The sequence below is a fragment of the Brassica napus genome, chromosome C4 (genome assembly GCF_020379485.1).
Source record: "Brassica napus cultivar Da-Ae chromosome C4, Da-Ae, whole genome shotgun sequence".
NCBI classification, from domain to species: domain Eukaryota; kingdom Viridiplantae; phylum Streptophyta; class Magnoliopsida; order Brassicales; family Brassicaceae; genus Brassica; species Brassica napus.
Window position 1 is genome coordinate 49,712,657 of NC_063447.1, and position 23,715 is coordinate 49,736,371.

General features: G+C 40.4%; 3 protein-coding genes and 1 pseudogene across 6 annotated transcripts; 2 read left to right on the forward strand and 2 right to left on the reverse strand.

The window, feature by feature from the left end:
• Positions 1-880: 880 nt before the first annotated feature.
• Positions 881-1,561, forward strand: LOC106448589. Its single transcript, XM_013890455.2, has one exon. The coding sequence runs from the start codon at positions 881-883 to the stop codon at positions 1,559-1,561; it is 681 nt and encodes a 226-aa protein (XP_013745909.2).
• Positions 1,562-9,162: 7,601 nt separating this feature from the next.
• Positions 9,163-9,486, forward strand: LOC106448594 (pentatricopeptide repeat-containing protein At1g63080, mitochondrial-like). The gene has a single exon (XM_013890460.1). The coding sequence runs from the start codon at positions 9,163-9,165 to the stop codon at positions 9,484-9,486; it is 324 nt and encodes a 107-aa protein (XP_013745914.1).
• A 600-nt stretch (positions 9,487-10,086) lies between these two features.
• On the reverse strand, positions 10,087-13,566 carry LOC106446623 (aspartate aminotransferase, cytoplasmic isozyme 2). 4 transcript variants are annotated; one of them, XM_013888401.3, is made up of 12 exons: positions 13,416-13,566; positions 13,208-13,279; positions 13,036-13,097; positions 12,647-12,730; positions 12,412-12,511; positions 12,086-12,206; positions 11,838-12,001; positions 11,470-11,607; positions 11,243-11,364; positions 11,025-11,119; positions 10,815-10,935; positions 10,087-10,340 (listed from the first exon to the last, which is right to left on the reverse strand). In XM_013888401.3, exons 1-12 carry the CDS (start codon positions 13,467-13,469, stop codon positions 10,256-10,258), a joined length of 1,218 nt encoding a protein of 405 aa, XP_013743855.2. In that variant the 5' UTR covers positions 13,470-13,566; the 3' UTR covers positions 10,087-10,255. The 4 variants fall into 4 exon arrangements, with proteins under 4 accessions (XP_013743855.2, XP_013743854.2, XP_048612337.1 ...); XM_013888400.3 differs by having other exon boundaries at positions 13,208-13,312; XM_048756380.1 differs by lacking the exon at positions 12,647-12,730.
• Positions 13,567-15,161: 1,595 nt separating this feature from the next.
• On the reverse strand, positions 15,162-16,527 carry LOC106448595 (annotated as a pseudogene).
• Between the last annotated feature and the right edge of the window lie 7,188 nt (positions 16,528-23,715).

Sequence of the window (23,715 nt, forward strand, 5' to 3'; positions counted from 1 at the left end):
AGAGGTTATACTTTCTCAACAAACCTTATCGTCAGACAACAAGAACGACGACGCGCCTATACCCGGAGATCTGAGAGATGTTCTCAAACGAAAGCTTGAGTCCAAGGACGACAACAGCTCCGAAAATACTGATCTCTGGCTAACGCTGAACGCAAGGAAGTTCCAGCGTACCTCGACCGGTGTTCCTGATCCCAAAGGGCATCCGACACGTCTCAGCGGCGATCTTCGAGACAAACTCAACGCCAGCATGTGCGATCTTCGCGTTTTCCTCAACAGCTCGAAGCCCACAGATCTCCGTAGATGGTTGGAACAAACTAAGACGCCAGCCAACCCTACGCTGTCGCAAAACGACGACAACGAATCAGCTGACCTACGCGCCCTTTTAAACTCCAAGCGAGTAAAAACAAAACAGCGACTAAACGTCATTATGGGCGGTTCTCCTCCCTGTGGAAATTCTGTTCGCTCCGTCAAGAATTACCGCCGGCAGGTTGCGACTTCACAAAGGTGGCCCACTAGACCACCAAATCATCCTCCGATAACCTTCTCGCCTGATGACACCGCCGGGATTCACGTCCCCCACAACGATCCTCTTCTTGTCATTCTCAGAATTGGAGAGTATGACGTCACGAAAGTACTTATCGATACGGGAAGCTCCGTTGATCTCATCTTCCGAGGAACGCTGCAAAAGATGGGAGTGGACCTCGACGACATTAAGGCATCATCTAGAACATTAACTGGCTTCAATGGATCTTTCGAAACAATACAGGGGACGATCCGTCTTCCAGTACGCGCATGCGGTGTTACTTGAACAGTCAAGTTCGCTGTTGTAAGCACGAAGGCACCATATCATGCGATACTTGGAACCCTGTGGATACAATCGATGCAAGCAATCCCGTCCACTTACCACCAATGCATCAAGTTTCCCGGTACGGACGGCGCAATTAAAACGTTGCGAGGAGATCAGAAGGCCGCTCGAGACCTATTGATCTCCACTGTTAAGCTCCAACATTCTTCTCTACCTGTCAACTCTGTCTCTCCCCCGATCTCCAAAGTTTTCCCCCAGAAAGACGAAGTTCTTGAGTTGCCCATCGACGACACATACCCGAACCAAACGGCACGAATCAGTTCATATCTATCTGAGGACATGCAGCGGTCGATCCTCGACTTCCTCAAGGAGAATGTATCTACGTTGGCATGGTCCATGGCGGACATGAAAGGAATTGATACAGCGATAACAACGCACGAGCTTAATGTCGACCCAACCTTCAAGCCCATTCGACAAAAGAGACGAAAGCTTGGTCCTGACAGGTCTAAAGCTGTGAACGAAGAGGTGGAATGGCTACTCGGTGCCGGCTCAATCGCTGTGGTACGTTACCCTGAGTGGTTAGCAAACCCATTGGTGGTCAAGAAGAAGAATGGGAAGTGGCGCGTCTGCGTCGACTTCACCAACCTAAATAAAGCCTGCCCAAAGGAAAGCTACCCTCTTCCCAATATTGACGGTCTAGTCGAATCCACCACCGGAAATGAGATGCTCACGTTCATGGATGCTTTCTCCGGATAAAATCAGATCAAGATGCACCCCGATGATCGTGAGAAAACGACCTTTATCACAGATAGGGGAACCTACTGCTATAAGGTCATGCCGTTCGGCTTAAAGAACGCATGGGCAACTTACCAACGACTCGTGAACAAAATGTTCGCAGATAAGCTGGGCGACACCATGGAAGTATACATTGATGACGCTACACGCCGCCGATCACCTCTGCCATCTACGAGAATGCTTCGAAACTCTCAACAAGTACGGCATGAAATTAAATCCGGCGAAGTGCACCTTCGGAATTTCCTCAGGTGAATTCCTCGGTTACATCGTAACACAACGAGGAATCAAAGCCAACCCGAAGCAGATCTCAGCGGTCCTGAACCTCCCAAGTCCAAAAAATAGTAGAGAAGTCCAACGGCTCATGGGTCAGATTGCTGCACTTAATCGGTTCATCTCTCGATCTACCGACAAGTGTTTACCATTCTACGATCTCTTACACGGGAATAAAAAGTTTATCTGGGACGAGAAGTGCGAAGAAGCATTTCCTCAACTCAAACATTATCTGACTACACCGCCTGTACTCGTCAAGCCGGATGTCGGGGACGTTCTATCTCTTTACGTCGCGGTATCCCCTGCAGCAGTCAGCAGTGTTCTAATAATGGAAGACCGCGGCGAGCAAAAATCAATCTTCTACACAAGCAGGCGTATGACAGGCCCAGTAACGTGATACCCAACTCTGGAGAAGATGGTGCTGGCCGTAGTGGAAGCGGCAAGAATGCTCCGCCCGTATTTTCAGTCACATTCGGTGGAGGTACTGACCGACCAGCCCCTCCGAACAATACTCCAGAACACCAACAGGTCCGGAAGACTAACGAAGTGTGCTATCGAACTCGGTGAGCTTGATATCACTTACAAGAACCGAACGGCAGCAAAGTCCCAGGTCCTTGTGGATTTCTTAGTTGAGCTGGCTCTGGAATTGGAGCAAGACCTCGCACTCCCGAACCCAAACTGAACCCTTCATGTTGATGGATCTTCAACCAACAAGGGCGCAAGGGCCGGGGTCCAGTTACAGTCCCCGACCGGAGAATAGATCAGACAGTCTTTTAGCTTCGGCTTCCCAGCGTCGAACAACGAGGCAGAATATGAATCTTTGATCGCCGGACTCCGCTTAGCCAAAGGTGTCAAGGCCAAACGTCTAAGCGCCTACTGCGACTCACAGCTGGTCGCCAGTCAGTTCAGTGGCGACTACGACGCCCGCAACGACCGAATGGATGCTTACCTCAAGATAGTCCAAGGGTTAGCAGCAGAGTTTGAATTCTTCGAACTCATCAAAGTCCTCAGAGGAGAGAACATCTGCGCCGACGCCCTTGCAGCCCTTGGCAGCAAGCTTCGAGATCAGGTTAAACGAACCATCCCAATACACCGAATTGAGAAGCCAAGTATTGACACCTCGACCGACCAAACGGTCACCATGGCCCCGATCACCGACCGTGGGAGTAGTCACGAGACCACCACGCCAGACATCGAAGGGTTCGACCCCGACTGGAGGACGAAGTTCATCGACTATCTTAGCAGGGGAGAACTCCCAGCTGAGAAATGGGCTGCACGTCGACTAAAAACACGCAGTGCCCATTACGTCGTCTTAGATGATGAACTCCATCGATGGACCGCGAGTAAAGTACTCCTCAAGTGCATTCAAGGCGACGAAACTGTAAGAGTTATGGCCGAAACACACGAGGGCGCCGGAGGCAACCATTCAAGCGGACGAGCCTTGGCAATCAAAGTAAGAGGCCTAGGCTTCTTCTGGCCGACGATGAACGCAGACTGCGAGTCCTACGCTAGACGTTGCGACAAATGCCAACGCCACGCACCAGGTATCCACTGCCCGACTGAAATGTTACGCACGACAACAACACCATATCCATTCATGCGATGGGCAATGGACATCATTGGACCGCTTCCCAGTTCCCGACAACGACGTTTTGTTCCAGTCCTCACTGACTACTTCACGAAGTGGATCGAGGCTGAAGCCTTTGCTTAAGTCACGGACAAAAAAGTCTGCGGCTTCGTATGGAAGAACATTATCTGCCACCACGGTCTACCTTATGAAATTGTTACTGATAACAGATCGCAGTTCATGTCAGGCAACTTCAAAGAATTCTGCAGCAAATGGGACATCCGATTAAGCCCTTCCACCCCTCGCTACCCGCAAGGAAATGGCCAAGCGGAATCCTCCAACAAGCTTATCATTGACGGCATCAAGAAACGTCTAGATCTGAAAAAAGGACATTGGGCCGATGAACTCGACGGAGTAATGTGGAGTCACCGCACAACACCAAGAGGTTCGACAAAATCAACACCTTTCTCCCTTGCATACGGTGTCGAGGCTATGGCCCCCGCAGAGGTCAACGTTAAAAGGCTCTGACGTTCGAAGATGCCCCAGTACATAGAAATCAACAAGGAGATGCTGCTCGACGCCCTCGACGAGATCGAAGAGCGAAGGGACCAAGCTCTGCTCCGGATCCAAAACTATCAGCATCAAATAGAGAGCTACTACAACAAAGAGTTCCGGACCAGACCCCTCGAACTCGGTGACCTCGTCATGCGCAAAGTGTTCGAGAACACTGAGGAACTCAACACCGGCAAACTCGGGGCAAGGTGGGAAGGACCCTACAAAATCGTCAAAGTCGTCAAACCAGGCGTCTACCGGCTTGAAACATTGCGCGGAGAAGAAGTGCCTCGAGCATGGAACTCAATCCACTTGCGACATTCCTACTCGTAGAGAGGTCGAATCTCAAAAAAAAAAAAAAAAAAAAAAACCGAGTAGATGCACCTCCGCGGTCACTTCCACTCAACCGAGTAAATGCGCTCCAAACAGCCACTTTTACTCGGGTAAAACGAACTACAAATTGCTTGATCCTCAACTGAGGAACGTAGACAGCCTTAACCAGTCCAGCTGCAACAACACCAAAGTCCAAACTTTGTTTCAGTCTCAATCGACTAACGAGTGATCGATGAACCCCGCTTGTCGTAAGACGGTCATCGCATCAAGTGATTCCCGTACCGCCAACAGGCGGTACGCGCGCGGACACTCACATCCCACTACTCAGCTATGTCCTGATCAGACATCTGGCTGAAGGACCCAACGGTCGTCAGTCACCTATGCTTCAAATGCATTGACCAACCAAAAAGAGCGAAATCTATACCATTTTTTTATACTGACGAGTAAAGGATTAGCTACCCAAAACTTGATTGTCATTTGAAAAATGGATAAAAGAACCTTTTCCTCTTAAATTCGGTCTCTCGTCTTTCGGAATTGAATAGCGTCTTTAGAAATTATCTCAACCGAAACGCGATCCATACAGATCAAACGATGCCCGAAACCTTTCCTCAACAAAGCGAGAAGGAAGAGGTAGCGGAGAGAGAGAGAGTAAGATCGCTGTCTGACTGCGGATTCACATGAAGATTGGTAGCCTCAGCCTCATGAAGCTTCTCCTGTTCGACGAAGACATCTATCATCTCTTGCGGGATCTCTGTCCCACCGCCCTTTATCATCTCAAGGCATTTCCTCGTTCCCGAAGCTTGCCCGTATAAATTCTTTGCCTTTCCAAAGGCGTCTAGGCGAGTAAGGTAGTCGCGCACACGACCAAAGCAACGATTTGCCTTGTCGGTCAAAGCAGCCTGGACCCTTTCCCTCTCGCGAGCGACTTCCAAGCTCCGCGAATCGTTCATGCGTTGCCTCTCCTAGATTAATTTCTCCACCGCAGCATCCCTCTCTGCGAGGAGCTCGGCCTTCTCCTTCTCGAGTGCCGCAGTAGGTTGCTCCAAGCGACTCTTCTCTCGGGTAAGCTCTTTCTTTGAGGCCCTATCAGACTTAAGCTTGCCTTCAAGCTCCTCGAATTTTACTCGAAGAACTTCTTTCTCTTTAGCAGCGTTTTCATTGGCTTTCTTGTGCTCAGTCCTGACCCTCTCAATCGCCTTCAACCTCGCCTGAGAAAGCTTCTACGAGGCTCCCAATTGAACCATCGTCTGCTTTAGAGTGCTGTCGTACTTCTCGACGAGAAAGTTCACGCTCCCGTCACTCTGCAGAACAACGAGATAGAACTAATCAGAGTGACTCAAGCTACGTATTCGACAGAAGGATAAGAGAATAGCACATTACCCGCTTTCTCGCGAAGGCAACATCAATATACTCGTCCTTAAAGTAAAGGTCTTCTATCTGCGGCAGCTCCTTCGTCCCAGCGCGAATCTGACGCGTCAGTTCTGCGCACTGAAGGGGATTAAAGATTAAAGGGGTTTTCACGTCATAAGAAAACTGGACGCGTTCGGGGAACTCGATTCTCCCTCTCTTCGCGAGGGAACCTTCAGAACGAGAGCCTTTTCTCGCAGACGAATCAGGAGCAGACTTCTCGCTTGCAGCAGGCTCACTCCCAGAACCACTCCCTCGCGTTGAGACCTTTCTCTTCTTCTCCGAAGGGGTTTCGGGAGAAACTCTACCTCTCATGGCGACATCGACGAGAGTCGCCTCAACAGCATAAGGACGTGGCTCCGCGTCAACAAACTTCTTCTTTGTTTTCTTTTTTGGACGATCCTCAGGCACCGCCTCGGCCGGGTCTGTCTCGACAAGATCCTCTGCAGCGCCTTCTCGTCCTCCTGCTGGCGCCTCGTCTTGATCGATAGAGGAAGTAGCCCCTTCGCGAGGCTCTTCCTTCCTCCCTTTTTCTTTCTCGCCTCCAAACCCTCAGAAGCTTCATCGAGAGAAGCGGTCTTTTTGAGAGGAGCCTCATCAGTTGCTTTCCTCTTTGCTTTCTTGCTCTTCTTCTTCTTTCTGGGACTCGAAGCAGAAGGCTCTGCCCCAAAGCCCTCGTCGACTAAACTGGATGCTCTCTCCTTGGAAGCTCCACCACCTTCGGAAGCTCCACAGCCTTCGGAACTGGTCGATTCTGGCACATTAGCAGGAGTTGACTTCTTCGAAAGCAATTGCAGCTTCCCCTTCAATAAAGCGCTCAGGTCCGGAACTCCATCCATTTCTCTAGCTTCGTCTAGGAGCTTCTGTTGTTTCCGAGTAAAAAGGGACAGGCGCGACTTACGGGGTCTGAGAACACAAGGAAGCCTCGATTCCCAATCAACTACAGAAAGGAAGACCAAAACGTAAACTCGATACGAACATCAACAAGTCTTTGCAACTGATCCAAAGGAAACTCCCCGCGACAAACTTACCTCTGGCAATTCTGGCTTGTTGACGACGTATCCACTCTCGACTAAGGTCTGGCCAACGGAGGTGGCTATGCGTTCCGATCGCCTGCGCGCTTTCAAAGAATTTCTCCGGATATGCGATCGTATTCGGATGGCGAACTGCAAAAACAAAGTAGGCAAAGTCAGAATCAACGAAGAGAAAGCAAATCCAACGGATAATCTCTACCAAGTTCTTTATTCCATAGAATGCGGTAGTCGTCCGGGGGTTCTTCGAAAGCATGCTCGTCTGACTTGATATAAAAATACGAACGTTGCCAATCTTGCGTCTTGTTCGGATGACCGGTCAAGACGTTGTAGTTCGCACGCATCTTCACCGAGAAAATCCCGTTCGACTCAGCCTTCGTGAAAGTCAACTCCTCGAACACTCTCACACTCATCGAGATATCTATCTCCGCCGCCATAACCATCAACATAACGGTTATACGCAACGACCCGTTCAACAGATGAGAGATGGCGATGTCCCAATGAAACGTGTACGACGTCACCAACCGCGGGATTGGAAACCAAAGCTTCGTATGATCTCCAAAGTAGGACTCGTACACACATTGATATCCAACTGGAGGCGACCAAGGCCGTTGCTCGGTAGACGGGATGATGTATGTAACACAGGCGCCACCATTCTCCCTTAGCAAATCCTTCACAGTCTTGTGAGAGGAGCAAGAACAGAACACGTTCCCCCACAACTGAGCCCGCGGGTCACGCTGCAAGTCAGGCGGAAGCTGGGAAAGTTCCTCAAAGATCCCGCCGGGATGATAGATCGTGGGACAGCAATCTATCTGGTCGAAGCGAACCCTCCGATGAACTCGTCTCGAAGGTCTTGGAGCTCGACTCGATGCTTCAGAACCACTCCGCTCAGAACCTATCGAGGCATCACTTTGGTCCTTCCCGCTGTTCCTACTACCGCTCGTGCCACTGTCACCACTGGCTTCCATGCGACCAGCGGCTTCCTTGCGCGTTTTCCTGTGGGAATCGGCGACTAAAAGGCGCTGAGATAAACTCATATTTTCTGTATCCCGCAGAGCGTCTCGATGTATCAAATCGAACTCATCCAGCGGACTACCACTCGCCGGACTCGGAGAGGTAACAACGTCCTTCCCCTTCCCCTCGCGTGACAAGCGACTCTTCGAAGGCATGATTCACGGTCTGGGGACGACTAAACCGACAAACCAAGCGGACAAGCTAACTCGCCAAATGACGTATCTAGAGAGAGAAAATAAAAGTAGAGAGAAGGGAGAGAAAGCGGAATACATGAGTCTGCAGAGAAGAATGACGAAAGCGAAAGGGAAGGACCTATTTATAGCAAAGACGAAGGCACACTTCCCAAACGCAATCATTAGGTCTAGAAGAGCCTAAATGGGCCTCAAGGACCGCCTACATATCCAGAAACCTACTCGCGACGGTTCGATTTCTCGCTTAAACCGGTTTCCGGTTGAACAGTCAAACCAAAATCAATCTCTGATTTTGACCTAAACTGGTTCTTGCCCAAACCGATATCCGGCTAAATAGCGAAACCGGTTCAACCATTTCACGGTTCGCGAGTAACCTGCCGCCCGACTAAAGCTTGCCTCCCATCACGAAGACAACAAGAATGGGGTAGGCGAGTCATGATGAACTTTACTCGAGCGACTAAATGCGTCCAACAATGGCCAGAGAGACAAGAGGAAGACGGACTAACAGTGAAGTGCCCCTCACGCTAGAACCTGTCATCCGAACGAACCTGACCCACAAATTCACTGAGACCGTTACACTGCTCACAAGTGAACTGGGGGGACTTATTGTAGGAGATGGATTACATCCCTCCACAAAGCCTATCGAATAACAAGGTCTAGCCCAACAAGCTGTAAACTTACTCGGCTCGGCGAGTAAGGTTGTCAGCTCGGTCCTAGAGTGCTTTTAGCCGACGACCGAGCCGACCAAAATCATCCGGCTCGGAGGAACTCCACCAAGGTCCGTATATTCGGCCTTCTGAAGTTAAGGCCCAAAAGGGGACCGGATTTAGGGCACACAAGGACGGAAAGTCTATAAAGGGAGAGGAGGCAACAACAAGAGAGGGATCGACACTTTTACACACACACTGAGCGGTTAGATTTAGGGTTTTAGTCTCTCTTTACTCCTAATCGTTCTGTACCTTTTCCGGTTTGCTCTGCGAGCTCCGACTTGTTTCCTTGATCTCCTGTCACTCTTGTACCTCCTTTTGATCAGATCTAATAAAACGTATTTAGTCATCCCATTTTCGAGTTCTTTCAACCTAGTCGACTGAATCCCGTACAAACAGGAAGCTAGAGAAAGCATTGGTGATCTTGGAGAATATGCAAAAGAGTGGAATGGATCTTGATATTTATACCTATAATATCATCATTCGCGGCATGTGCAAGGCTGGTGTGATTGAAGACGCGCATGATTTGTTTTGTAGACTCAGCCTCAAAGGAGTGAAACCTGACGTTGTAGCATACAATACAATGATCTCTGGCTTGTGTAATAACAGGTTAAAGCATGAAGCATGCGCCTTGTTCAGCAAAATGAAACAAGACGGACCTCTCCCAGATGATCTTACGTATAATGCGCTAATAAGGGCACATCTTGAAGATGGTGACAAAGCTGCATCAGCTGAATTCATCAAGGAAATGAGGAGCCGCGGGTTTGCTGGAGATGCTTCAACCTCTGGTTTGGTCACCTACTATGTTGCATGATGGGAGATTTGAGAAAAGCTTTCTCGACATGCTTTTTTAAACATTTTATCCTTGGTAGAATTGTCGAGCAACGAAAGAAAGCATCTTAAAACTAGTTTATCCAGGAGAGAAGAGGAGTGGTAGAGCAATTCTCTTCCCTTTAAAGTATCTGTGAGGTAAATCAAATTATTTAAATTCTGATGTTACATTTTGTGTATTGGTGGAACGTTGTCTTTGTATTTAAAGTATTTGTGATGAACTCTCCGAGAAGATCTCAGACTTGGTTTGGTCGTATGATTATTGTTTTACTTTAATTTTGGTTCTTAGCCAGACTTCTTTTGGCAAGTTTTATTTTCAGTGATTGTTTTAGTCAGATTTATAGTTCTATGGCTCGATTGGATAAATTTATTAGAACTTGGTTGCTTGCTCTGCCATGTTTGTGGTATGTTTGAATAATGATACAGTGGTAGCGTATCTTAGATTCAAGACATTACGTTTTTGAGGTTCAGTCTAATATCTTGTCCTGAAGAAGCTGGAGATTATGCCTAACCCATTGGAACTTGGTTGCTTGCTTGGTCCGGTCTCTGGTATGTTTGGGTAACCAGTCAGTGGTATACGTTCTTTGTCTAAAGGTCACAATCCTCATTTTATTCGGTTTAACAGTCCACCCGGGAAAATAAAATAAAATAAAATATAGTACGCTTCTTTGTTTTCGCTAATGAAATGTTAACCAGGAACTCTGTTTTTAACCAATTTATTTATGAAACAACAAAAGAACAGAATCATTGGATTAGGCAAGGCGGGTAACTGCAGCATGTATAGCATCAGCGAGTTGAGGCACTGTCTTTGAACTTAGACTTGCAATGCTTATCCTCCTGCAATACACAATCCTTATTTAATATAATACTCATTTTTCAGGCACTTAATAATGTCAGTAAATGGAAAATAAGATTACATTCATTGGAAGTTACAAACAAATGAGCGAAACTCTTGTCTACTAAGTTGCAGAGGAGTAAGTTGAATGTTATTATTCACTTGTTCTATTTTTCTAAACAACTATCTTACCTCATGTAGTTAAGAAAAATAAATGACACTTGTGTATGTACTAATAAGCATAATATGGTCTCAATTGTTTGTTTTCTTTTGCTGTTAAGTCTGTTATGTTTATAACAAGTTTATAGTTCTTCAAATACAAATTGTTAGCTTGCGTCTGTACTTGGAAAAACTATGTTTTTATCTAATAAAAATGTGAAATATTTTATAAATTTGAATTTACTTGATTTTTTTTTCTCTTGATCTAATAATTATCTGTGATATAAACATTTGAAGAGAAGAATCATATCACTTACCCATCATAAGTAATATAAATGTGATATTCTTTGGCCATCCAACGAACTTGCTTCTCATTCAGTCCTGTAAAAGAAAACATCCCAATCTGTTTGATAATGTGACTCCAATCACCGGGTGTACCTGCAGAAACAAAATGGTACAAATTAGAACTTATGAATGATTTAAATTAACGAAAATTATGAGGAAAGACAAAAAGCATTAAACCAAACCTCTAGCTTGTATAGCTTCATATAACTGTTGGCGCATGCTTATGATGCGGTCAGCCATGCCTTTCAGCTCGATAGTCCAGTCCTTGTACATATCACTGCCAATGTGTATGCACACACGGAATTTTGAACATAATTAAAAATCATTAATATTTAATAAGCATTTCACAGGACAAGAAGAATTCTCATTAGTCCTGCATATATATAGGTATAACAACTACCTGTTTTTAAGAATTGTGGTAACAATGGATGCTCCATGAATTGGTGGGCTAAGATACATAGGTCTAACAACAAGTAACACTTGACTGTGAATTTTCCTAGCCACATCTTGTGAGGTGCATACCTTCACATTAGACCCACAAAGATTATATTTACAGTTTCTGAAATAATTTAATTATATAGACAAGATCTACGTTTGCATGTGAAAGTGAGAAGTTTTGTTGCTTACAATGGTAAGAGCACCAATACGCTCACCATAAAGACCCATGTTTTTGGCAAAACTTTGAGCTATCAAACATTCACCTCCATCAGCAACAAACATACGCACCGATTGTGCATCTGAGTCAAGGTTCCCACTAGCAAAACCCTGACAATTAAGATTAAAAAAGAGGCATGTTGCTTTTCATTATTGAAACTAATCTCTAATATTACCGGATGAACCCAAATATTTTTGTATGAATATGTCATATCTGTGTGAGCATGTGTTCGTTTTTATGAACTGACAATCGTGATAATACTTAACGAAAGTTATACATTACAACAGAGTGTTTCATTTGTTTGTATAACACACCACAAAGCAAAGGTTGTACATCTTACCTGATATGCATTATCAAAGAAGGGTAATAAACCTTTAGACCTCACAATTTGTCGAATCTTTTCCCATTGTTCCAGTGTTGGGTCAATTCCTGTGGGGTTATGCGCACAAGATTGCAATACCACAATAGCTCCAGGCGGTGCAGCACCAAGATCCTCGAGCATGCCTATTTTTAAAACAAAGTATTTACTTAAAGTTATGATTGGTAAGAACAATAAACCTAATCTGTATGGACGTCAACAAAATCAACCTTCGAAGTCGAGTCCTCGGGTTTGCGGATCATAGTAACGGAAATACTCTACACTTAAACCCGCCAATGTGAAAATAAAGGGATGGTTCCCCCAAGTTGGATTTGGAACGAAAACGACTCGCTGAAAGCAATGATAAACGCAATTATGATGATGAAAATATTACAAGAATTCCTGATAAAATATGTTACAATTCACATAGAAATTTTTTCAAGAATAAAAATTGTCGCAAATTTTGTTAAGGTTTTTACATTTCCTTCTGAAATGTTCGTTTACCAAATTCTTATGGCCATTAACAAAACTAAATAAGCTAGTGAGGAACATTTACTTGTTGGTGGTGTTTTGCTAGAAACTCAGCTCCGACTCTCAAAGAACCAGTACCAGACAAACACTGGATAGTAACAACTCTATTCTCATCCACTGCATGACTGCCCAAAAAATGAAAAGAATCTTTATAGCAAAATGAAAATAACCTAAAGGATTTAGAGAAGTTGAAAAAAACAATCAAACCTCGGATTAAACATTTAATCACTTGAGGGAAATAATAGTATCTAATATATTACCTATCATCACCTAAGATCAGCTTGGCGCTCAATTTGTTAAAATCAGCAAGTCCATCAATTGAGAGATAACCCTTGTCACAAGATCTTGAGGCAAAAACAAACCAAAACAAAATCATAAACTTTTTTTTTTTTTTTGAAAATGGCTAATCAGTTACTATCTGAAAGTTATAGGGGAAATTTTAACTTTATAGGCTTTGATTGTTTGTTTACAAATGTGTTCACAAATGAACCCACAGTCATAACATTTTAACTGAAATGTTAATTGTACAGAAAACACACACAAAAATTACTTTATGAAAAATGTAAAATTAAATATCTTTAAAACGTCAATTTTTTTTTCCCTGAAACAATCCAAGTCTTTCTATATTACTAATGAGTATCTAACTTACAGGTCATTCGCTAACTGTTGCTCTGCTTTTCTCACCACCTCAAGAACAAGAGGCTTTCCCTCCTTTAGACAATAAAATAAATATAATAACCCCAGTGAGGACTAATACAATAACTCTAACATAGAGACTGTGAAGATCCATAAAACTTAGACAAAAAAGGAACCAAAGTTACCTCGGTTCGATAGGCACCCGCACTCAAATTCAACTTAACTGGACAAGGATCATCCCTACAGGCAAAAATAACCTGTTTTGTGACCATACAAAGAAGATTAAAAGCCTGCAATAAGAAATGATCTACTCTTTCATAAAATGGCAGAATGGATCCAATAATAAAAAAGTAAGATGGATGTAGATCCTTAAACTGAAATATATGTACATACACTGAGAAAAGGATCTTCCGGAGCAGGAAGGACGTTTGACAAGATGGAACTCATCACAAAATGACTAATCAATCGATAGTGAATTTGGAAGAAAAGGTTGTAGAGTCCTCAATTATTTAAGCATGATTAGGCTCACCAACCAAGAGAATCCAATTTTCTATAAAACTGTACTTTTTATAATGGCTAAAATCCAATTTAAATTAAAATTTTAAATCATTTACTATATAAATTGTTCCTTTATAAGTGCTGATTATTTTGTCCTGATATCTATATATATATATATATATACATATATGATTAGTTTTTTTTTCGTAACGCTGATTTATTATGATATTACAATTATGATATGAGAAAGGTTATATAGACGATTCGATAACCGACAATACTACATGTCTTACGAAGACGTACGCTTAACTGCATCACCTGAGCCGTCTTATGAAAATTCACACCTGGCCAGATTTACTTGCACCATGTTGAAGATCCCTTGTAATTTTTTTTTCCGTAGTCTGCATAATTGTTTAATAAATCGCTCTCTCCGGAACTATTAACATATGATTAGTTCTGAATAGAGATATTAACATATGTTTTTGTTATAAAGTGGGGCCATTTGCATTAATATCTCCATTCACAACTTTAACGTGCAACCAAAAAATAATACTAATAAACAAGTAATTAGTTTGCATGTTGAAGAAAAACTGCTTTTTAAAAACTCTGATCAGCGATACAAATTACAACAAATGGTTAGAAACGTTTTATCTGCCACTTTTGCATTGTAGTTCTAAATTGTTTATTGATGTTTATTTTTAATTAAAAAATTACTTATAATTGTTGAGTAACGCTTAATTTATTACCGCTTCTATTCTTAAATCTACGGTTTCTAGAAACTCTCAACTTTAACGTATGCTTTTTAATTGTTTTCTTTGTCGGTCGCTTCCAGCTCTCTGTTTGTAGTGAGTTTTTTCTCTTACTTGTCTAGAATCTAGGTTGAGGTTTCATGGATGATGGATGTTCTCATGTTCATATTAATTTTACTTTAAATCTTTACAACACTCTACACTTAGAAAGTGAGTGCTCATCTAATTTCAATACAACGAAACCAACGGCTCTAATATAGATTTTCTCTAAGCATTATTCATTGGACGTGTTGGTTTTATTACAAAACTGTATACAGATTTCAACAGCGTGTGGCTAAACCGGGCATTTGATCTAGTCAAAATTCTATACGAGACAAAACCAACCAAGATGAAGCAAACGGTCTACAGACTGGTATATCTTTCTCAAAGATGGGATTGGATTCAAAGAAATTAGCCGGTTTAAGCTCAAAGCTAGCAGCTACCGTTGGCATAACCGGATAATCTTCTTGGCAAGGTATGTGATGGAATCCCAGTACGTGCCGGTCCGGATTCCTCGGGCGCCTAAAGCGGACTAAAAATATGTTGCCCCTTAACTATAAATAAATTTTACTCTATTTTAAACATATTTATAATCAAAATAATATCATATTTCATATACTATTAAATTTAAGATTTTTTAAAAAGTACAAAACATCAAAAAACTATTTGCAGCTCATTTTATATGTTGTTTTCCTTCATATTTGAAGTTCTCGTGGTTGATTGATTTCTAATACTACTATAATAGCATTTTCTACAAATACAAAGAAACAAAAGAACAAAATATATAATCTATTGATAGAGCAAAACATATAATAAAATACGCTAACATCAACTTCACAAATTATTATTTTTCATAGATTTTCAAAATATTTAAACCCTATGATAGTTTTAATTTGTTGAATTTTATAAGTTTTTAACAAAACTACAAAAACTCTTTTTAAAAAGAAAGTAAGAAATTTGAAAAAAAATGTACCTGAAACTTCCATGAAGCTATTTTGGCAAAAACAACTAATATACAGTGGAACATGACCAACTGATAGCTCTAATTAATTGTTATAATATTTGTTATTCAAACAACAATTGTAGCAAAATAGAAATAAATGAAAAGAAAGGTGGGGAAGATAAATCATTCTTTAACAAAACAAAAGAAACAATTAAGTAGTTGTTATAATTAATGCGCATAAATAAAAGTAAGTTGGAACATGTAACCGTAGTTTCGAACCCCTAACCATTATAATAGAATCACAAGAAGTGGAACCACTAGACTAAACTCACTTTTGTAAATTTTGGCGCCCCTAAAATACTTATTATCTGTGGCGCCCAAAGCGCTAGCTTTGTGGGCTTTAGCCCAGGGCCGACCCTGATCCCAGTGAGCGGTCCCTGTTACACCACAAAACAAGTAATATTGGAGAGCTACTAAACCAAAAATCTCTTAGAATAGATAGTATGACTCAATTGGTATGGTCCGTTGGTTTCATACCGATCTGACCAAACTTGTAGTGTGTCATCGCCATGGCTCTGGTACGCTAGAACTCCTCCAGCAAATTGCTCTGACCGGTTATACCGAGTTACCCATATCTAAACCAATAAAACCAATTGCATTGAAAAAACTGAGTCCTAAAACGAAATGTCAACTAATTAAATATCTCATATAGAAAAACAAAGCTTAAAATTAAGTACCTGATTATTGCTGAATGCACCGCGAATCTGAGGAGGATCATCGTGATCGAGCAAACTCACCGCATTCCCACCCGGTATGATTCTGTAACCGGTCGGGTTTCCTGACCGAGACTTACGGTTTGGGTTCACAATATGGAATTCATATGGGTCATAGAGACTCAATTTGATCTGGGCATCTTTCTCAGTCTTGGCCACACATTTCTTGACCTTCAAAGTAACTCTTTATTGGTGATTTTCCAGTTGGAACTCTTTGCTTCTCTAGATGAACCTTAACGAACGAATTATTCATCGGTCCATCAATGCCCATGTCTAGATCAAACGTTATCAAATGATCATGGACGACTCCAGTCACATTCTCAGAGATCAACGGTCCAGAATCATCCTCTTTATCACCTAAGTCATTTACATTCTCGTAAGGTGTCCCTTTCACCATCAACATACCTGATGGTCAAAAAGTTAAATCTTAACCCGATTATATGTCTCTGTTCATGTCTATAAGCCATCTTTAACAAACCTCTCTGTTGATGTCTATAAGCCATCTTTAACAAACCTTTCACCAAAGCAATAATCCCAATGGCTTTGATGTACGAACCATGGCCTTAGTCGGGAATGAGTCTCTGATTTACTTTCCTGCAAGCCATGCGTCACACACGCTTTCTCCGTGTGTTATACTCAGAATTCCTACGACCATCTTCTTCCGTACTGATACGCCCTAACCTGAAGGATCACTTTAGCTGGTGTTGGATATGATCCGAGAAGGCAAATGGCACTTCTGGAACTGAGATGAAATAAAAGGATCGTCAAGAGATGCGAAATGGCTCTTGATATACCCACGATCTAAGGCTAACCACCTAAGAAACAATGTAGTGCGTTGGCTAACCACCAAACAACACACAAAGATAAATTGGCTGACGACCACCAAATCAACAAGCCGGTTCACACAAATGAACTAGCTGAATAACTCTCTCTCTCACTCAGAGAAAAGAAGAAAACCAAAATAAACTCAAATTTAGACTGATTTTATTCATAGAAGAGTTTACCTATTTATACTAGATGTGGTCAAAGAAAGACATAATTATTTTGGGAGTCACACATCTAGGAAATGAGAAATTTAACTAGAAAATAATAAATAAGTCAAAGTTGCTGAGTTTGAGGTGGACTGGTCAAGGAGACCCTCCGACTACTGTCCAGGTTCATTCTGGTCGTTCTGGTCCATGGTGGTAAGGATCAAGACGTGAGCTGGACGATCTGTACGGCCTAAATTCGCCAGAACTGGAGATCACCTGATTTGAAAATTGCATAACTCCCACATCTGAACTCCGTTTGATCTGATTCTTCTTCGAGGAGCTCCGTAATTGAGTTTAGCACATTCTCCAAGTAATTTCATGCGTATAGGCCTCGTGGGTTGGAAGATATGAGCCAAACAATGAACATATATCATTACTACTTTCCATGATCAAGCCATGCATGTTTGTTTTTCCCGGTGCGCTACTCAAGGGCGCATCATTCGTTCTCTCTTCAAAAATATTGGTCCTCAAATCTGCAACATTAAAAGGAAAAGGGTTATAAGCAAAGGAATCATAATCAGAACATTGCTCACCTTGAGTTTGGTCCGGTTTTTGAATGGAAGAAGATCTTTCTTGGTTTGTTTGATGACCACTGTTTTGTTCTTTATCTGGCTCTTCCTGTATAGACAAAAAGCTTCCAAAACCAAGGTCATATGTACCAATATCAAGAGGATTCAAAGGACCAGAAAATTCATCCTTGTTCAAAACGTTTTCAGAATCTTTTTCAAACTGAGAAATTAATTCAAAACTACTTGGATTCTCTGGTTGTAAAATGTTTAATTGTAAACAAGACTCATCAAGAATTGATTCAGATTGACAAGAAAATAAGTTCTTATGTTCACAATATTTCAAACCTGCCATTGGCTCATGTGCATAGTCATCTAAAATTGGCGATAGGTCTGAAAATTCTTCCTTTTCTGACTCGGTTTCAACTTTTTCATTCTCCAAAGTCACCAACGGTTTCTGGTTTTGGCACTTGGTAGCATAATGACCGATCCTATGGCATTTGAAGCACCTGGTAGAATGAGCTTTGCTTGTGGGTTTCACAGCTTTGCTTTTATCAAAAGAGATCTCATTAGTATTCAAATCGGAATTTGAAAGAGAAGAAAAATTATATTGCTGTTTTGGTGCAGAAGAAATGTTGGTATTTCCCTTCTTTTTGAGTTGTTGAATAGCAAAAATTGCCTAATGCAACATCTTCTCCAAACTAGCATAAGTCTGAAGCTCGTTCTGATCGAGCATATCTCGGTTGCTTCTCTTGACTTTGGTGAAGGGACGATCACCATTTCTGACCCTCTTCTCATCATCATCAAACCTGTTTTGTCTCTTCCTCTGGTTTCTTTGTTTCTGAACAAAATCAAATCCATTAGAAGCAAACTGTTTATTATCTCTAAAAATCAATTGCTCTTTTTGAGACACGGTTTTAAAAGGGTAGAAAACATCTTGTTGTGGTTTTGAAGCCTGATTTACATTCTTTAGAAGTCAAAGCATCCTGAAAACACTAAACAAACGAGTTAGAAAATAAAAATCTTCACACTCTCAAAGTGTTTAGCTCACGATTTTTAGGTGATCACTCAGAGTTCTTTTCACTGGTTCAAAGGATGATAGGCAGTCAAAATCCAGCAATTAAAACCCAAAACAACTTTTAAGGATAAAGAGAGAAAGAAAGATGAAAAGATTTTTATGTGGATCCGCCTTAACTGTCATAAGGCTGGGTTTCTCTTCAGCCAGGAGAGTTTCTCTTCTACCACTCCCCCTGGATTTCTCTTTAGAGGTGATTCAAGCCAAAAACGTTTACTTTTTCTTTTTTTTAATCGTTTTTTTTTAAAGGCGATCACAAGGGAGTAAAGGTACAGCTCGGATCCAACAAGAAATAATAAAAGAAATTTGTGGAGAGATGAGAAGATGAAAAGATGAAATGAAAACAAACCAGCTAAAGTGGCTCTGATACCACTTGATACGCCCTAAACTGAATAATCACTTTAGCTGGGTGTTGGATATGATCCGAGAAGGCAAATGGCACTTCTGGAACTGAGATGGAATGAAAGGATCGTCAAGAGATGCGGAATGGCTCTTGATAAACCCACGATCTAAGGCTAACCACCTAAGAAAGAATGTAGTGCGTTGGCTAACCACCAAACAACACACAAAGATGAATTGGCTGACCACCAAATCAACAAACTAGCTAAATAACTCTCTCTCTCACTCAGAGAAAAGAAGAAAACCAAAATAAACTCAAATTTAGACTGATTTTATACATAGAAGAGTTTACATATTTATACTAGATGTGGTCAAAGAAAGACATAATTATTTGTGGGAATCACACATCTAGAAAATGTGAAATTTGACTAGAAAATAATAAATAAGTCAAAGTTGCTGAGTTTGAGGTGGACTGGTCAAGGAGACCCTTCGACTACTGTCAAGGTTCATTCTGGTCGTTCTGGTCCATGGTGGTAAGGATCAAGACGTGGGCTGGACGATCCGTACGGCCTAAATTCGCCAGAACTGGAGATCACCTGATTTGTAAATTGCATAACTCCCACACCTGAACTCCGTTTGATCTGATTCTTCTTCGAGGAGCTCCGTAATTGAGTTGATCACATTCTCCAAGTGATTTCATGCGTAGAGGCCTCGTGATTTGGAAGATATGAGTCAAACAATGAACATATATCATTAGTGCTTTCCATGATCAAGCCATGCATGTTTGTTTTGCCCGGTGCGCTACTCAAAGGCGCATCACGTACCATGTTGTTCATCACTACATATCTTATATGTCCTAGTCGAGCATGCCACCTCCATGTAGCATCTTCATCTCTGACATGTAAACGCTCCGAATAGCTAATCTCCATCCAAGGCTTGTAGAGACGGTTTGGTGACTTGTAACACGTATTAGCAACCTTCCATGCAAATCTGTGACCGTTAAGTATACATCTTTCATTTTAACCTTTCTCACATGAAAAATAAAAACATAACGAACTTTTTTAAAAAAGAATAAATTTTAAAATTAAATGTTATATAAAACTATATTAATAGTTACATATATGAATCTATTTAAGTTTATGGCAAAAAATATTTACATGATACATATTGTGTAATAATTATTATTTAGTTAATTAAAAATCTGCAGCCATTTATGTCACTGGAAATATTTATCATAAATATACTATATAATTTCACTACAAGAAAACATATTTATTACAAGGGTCATATTCCTTGTTAATTCGTTGTAATAGAAGGGTTACAACGAATTAACAAGGAATAGCGTTTCGTTGTAAAACGTCCGTCGTAATGCAAGATTCGTCGTAACTTCCATGTAACATTTACGACGAAATAAATTCGTTGTAAAAGCGAAAGAGAGTATTTCGTCATAGTTTCGTAGTTACGCTTCATCGTAAAAGACTCGTATAGTTTCCTTGTAAAGTCGTCTTTAAGTACTTGTACAATTTACGACGAATTTACAAGTCTTTTAATGTAAAGTCCTTGTAATATTTACGAGGAATTTACAAGTATTTCCTAGTAAATTTCCCGTGAAGAATACGAGGATTTTACAGATTTTACAAGGAAGTACTTGTCAAATCCTCGTAATCTTTACGAGAAATTTACATCTCATTGTCATATTATTATATTATTATGAAATATTCAAAATCAAAATATATAATTTATAAAATAAAATATTGAAAATTAAAATATTTTTTTAAAAAAATATATAAATGTCATAAAATAATATTCAAATTAATAATAGAAAACAAAAAAATTGAAAAATAAAAAGCTAAGGGAGAACGCCGTCGAATTAGTTGTTGGAGGTGTTTCTTCATGGAGAGTCTCGTACTTCATCTATGGGTTCCGTCTCGAAGAGTAGGATGAAGTCGTCCTTGTGGCTTCATTGATGAAGCTTAGTCATACCGTCAGTTCCATCTTTTTAGGAGCCACCTTAAAAAAAGAAACATATTAATATAATTAATTACATAAAATTATAAGAAAATTAAATATATTTAATTTAAAAAAAAAATATCTAATCAGTCGTTTAAATGCCTCAACCTAATATTTGAATATAGTTTTGTTACCTAAAATTACCACCTAAACTAACCACCTAATCTAATTAACTAAACTAATCACCTAAACTAATTACCTAAACTAACCACCTAAACTAACCACCTAAACCTAAATTAATATTAAAAACAACATACCTTTGAGAGAAGGAGAGGAGTGGTTTGAGATGAATGAAGGAGGCATTCCTCACTCATGTGTCGAGTTTATATAAGAAAACAACATTCCTCGTAAAGTCGTCGTAATTTTACGAGGAATCTACCAGACCCGCGTTTTTAGTGTTACGAGGAATCTACCAGGTCCGCGTTTTTAGAATTACAACGAATTTACAAGGAATATTTAAGACGAATTTACAAGGAAAATTTTACGACGACTTTACAAGGAAAAATTTACAATGAAATTACAAGGAAAGCATTACAACGAATTTACAAGGACACATGTATTACGAGGAATCTACCAGGCCCGTGTGTTTTCTATTACGACGAATTTACTAGGACTATATCTGAAACCCCGAAAATCAAATCCCTAAACCCCAAAATCACTTATCTATTTACACCATACCCTTTTACCACATCATCCCCTTTATCATATTTTTTCTTAAACCCTAAACTCCAATTGAATCCTTAAAACACAAGTTATAAGTACTATAATCAAACAACCACTTGATAGCAAATAATCAAATTATACTGTAATCTCTAAACCGAGGGTATGAAATGAAGTTAACTTGCTTGAGAATGCTTACAACAAAATCAGTTTGGTAAAACAGGTTAAACACGTTTTCACCAAAAATAATGGTAACATGTTTCGTGAAAAAAATCCTTGTAAAGTTACAACGAATTCACAAGGAAAGCATTACAACGAATTTACAAAGAAAGAATTACAACGAATTTGCAAGGACACATGTTTACGACAAATCTACCAGGCCCGCGTTTTTAGAGTTACAACGAATTTGCAAGGGAGCATTACAACGAATTTACAAGGAAATCTTTACAACGAATTTACAAGGAAATGATTACAACGAATTTACAAGGACACGTGTATTACAAGGAATATACCAGGCCCGTGCTTTCCATTACGACGAATTTACTACGACTATATCTGAATCCCTGAAAATCAAATCCCTGACCCCCAAAGTCTCTTACCTATAACCTCATATCCCTTTTACCCCATTCCCCCATTCTCCCATTTATCCTATTTTCTCTTAAACCCTAAACTCCAATTAAATCCTTAAAAGCCAACAAATAATTATTATAACCAAACAATATACACTTGCATTAAGTCTTAAACTGATTTATATATTTTTTAAAAATATTTAAAACATATATTACATCATTCTGAATCATTCGAGTTTTCAACAATATCAGTACAATGATTATCATCGCTTGCATCGAACTCTTCTTCACTTTCTTCATCCGTCATATCGTCGAAAAGATCTTCATATTGACGGTTATCCACATCAATTAGAAGGATGTCATCAGTTTGTTGTTCAGATACTTCCACTTCAGTGATACACACTTCTTCTTGCAAAAGTGATTCTTCTCTAGCAACTATTCGTTCACGAGGTGTAACTTTGATAGCAGCTAATCAAGTTATTCCAAAATCTCTAAACCGAGGGTATCAGTTTGGTAAAGCATGCTTAAGATACGTTTTCACAAAAATTAATGGTAACATGTTTCGTCGTAAAAGCCTTGTAAAGTTACAAGGACTTTACAACGAATTTTCTCTTTCCTCGTAAAATCGACGTAAATTTACATGTAAATTACCACGAAACATTTTCCTTGTAACTTTACTACGACTTTACGACGAAATTCAGTTTTGTCGTAAAATCGTAGTAATTTTCTCGTAAATTTACGAGTAATATATTTTCTCGTAATTTTTCCTCGTTATAGGCATGTTTTCTTGTAGTGTTTCCTCAAATAAAATTTGTTTTGGCTAGTTTTTCTTTTCAATTTAGCTCCTAATGGAAGAAGTGACTCAAAGAAATTTTATTGTTAAAGGGTGGCGTCTAGAGTTAGTTAACCCTAGACTTTGAATTTAGAGTTAGGGGTGTGGTTTAAAATTTGAAAAAAAATTGGAAATTAAAATTAAAAATTTGAAAATACTTTTTTAAAAATAGTTTCAAAAGCATTTTCGACTTTCAAGAAAAAAATTGAAAAATTATAAAAAGTTCAAATTGAAAGTATTTCTTTTTATTTTTATTATCTTTTATTATTTATATATCTATATAAAGTAATGGGTAGAAGAGTTTTTTGCTTCTTTACTAAAACCTATTTTGGTTATTTTCCTTATTGAAGAATTTTTTTGGTGACAAAAACTTAAAATGGTTGTTTGAAAATTTTGAAAAATTCTAGATCTCAGGAGGATATTATGGAGGTGTCTAGGAAGTTGCAAGAGGCATACAAGGACGAGGAGGAGTATTGGCATCAGAAAAGCAGAAATATGTGGTATTTATCTGGAGATCTCAATACAAAATTCTATCACGCTTTAACTAAGCAACGAAGGGTCCGTAATAGGATAGTAGGGCTACATGATGTTGAGGGAAATTGGATTACAGAGGACAATGGAATAGAGTGGCGGTTGAATATTTTGAGGAATTATTTACTACAACCTCTC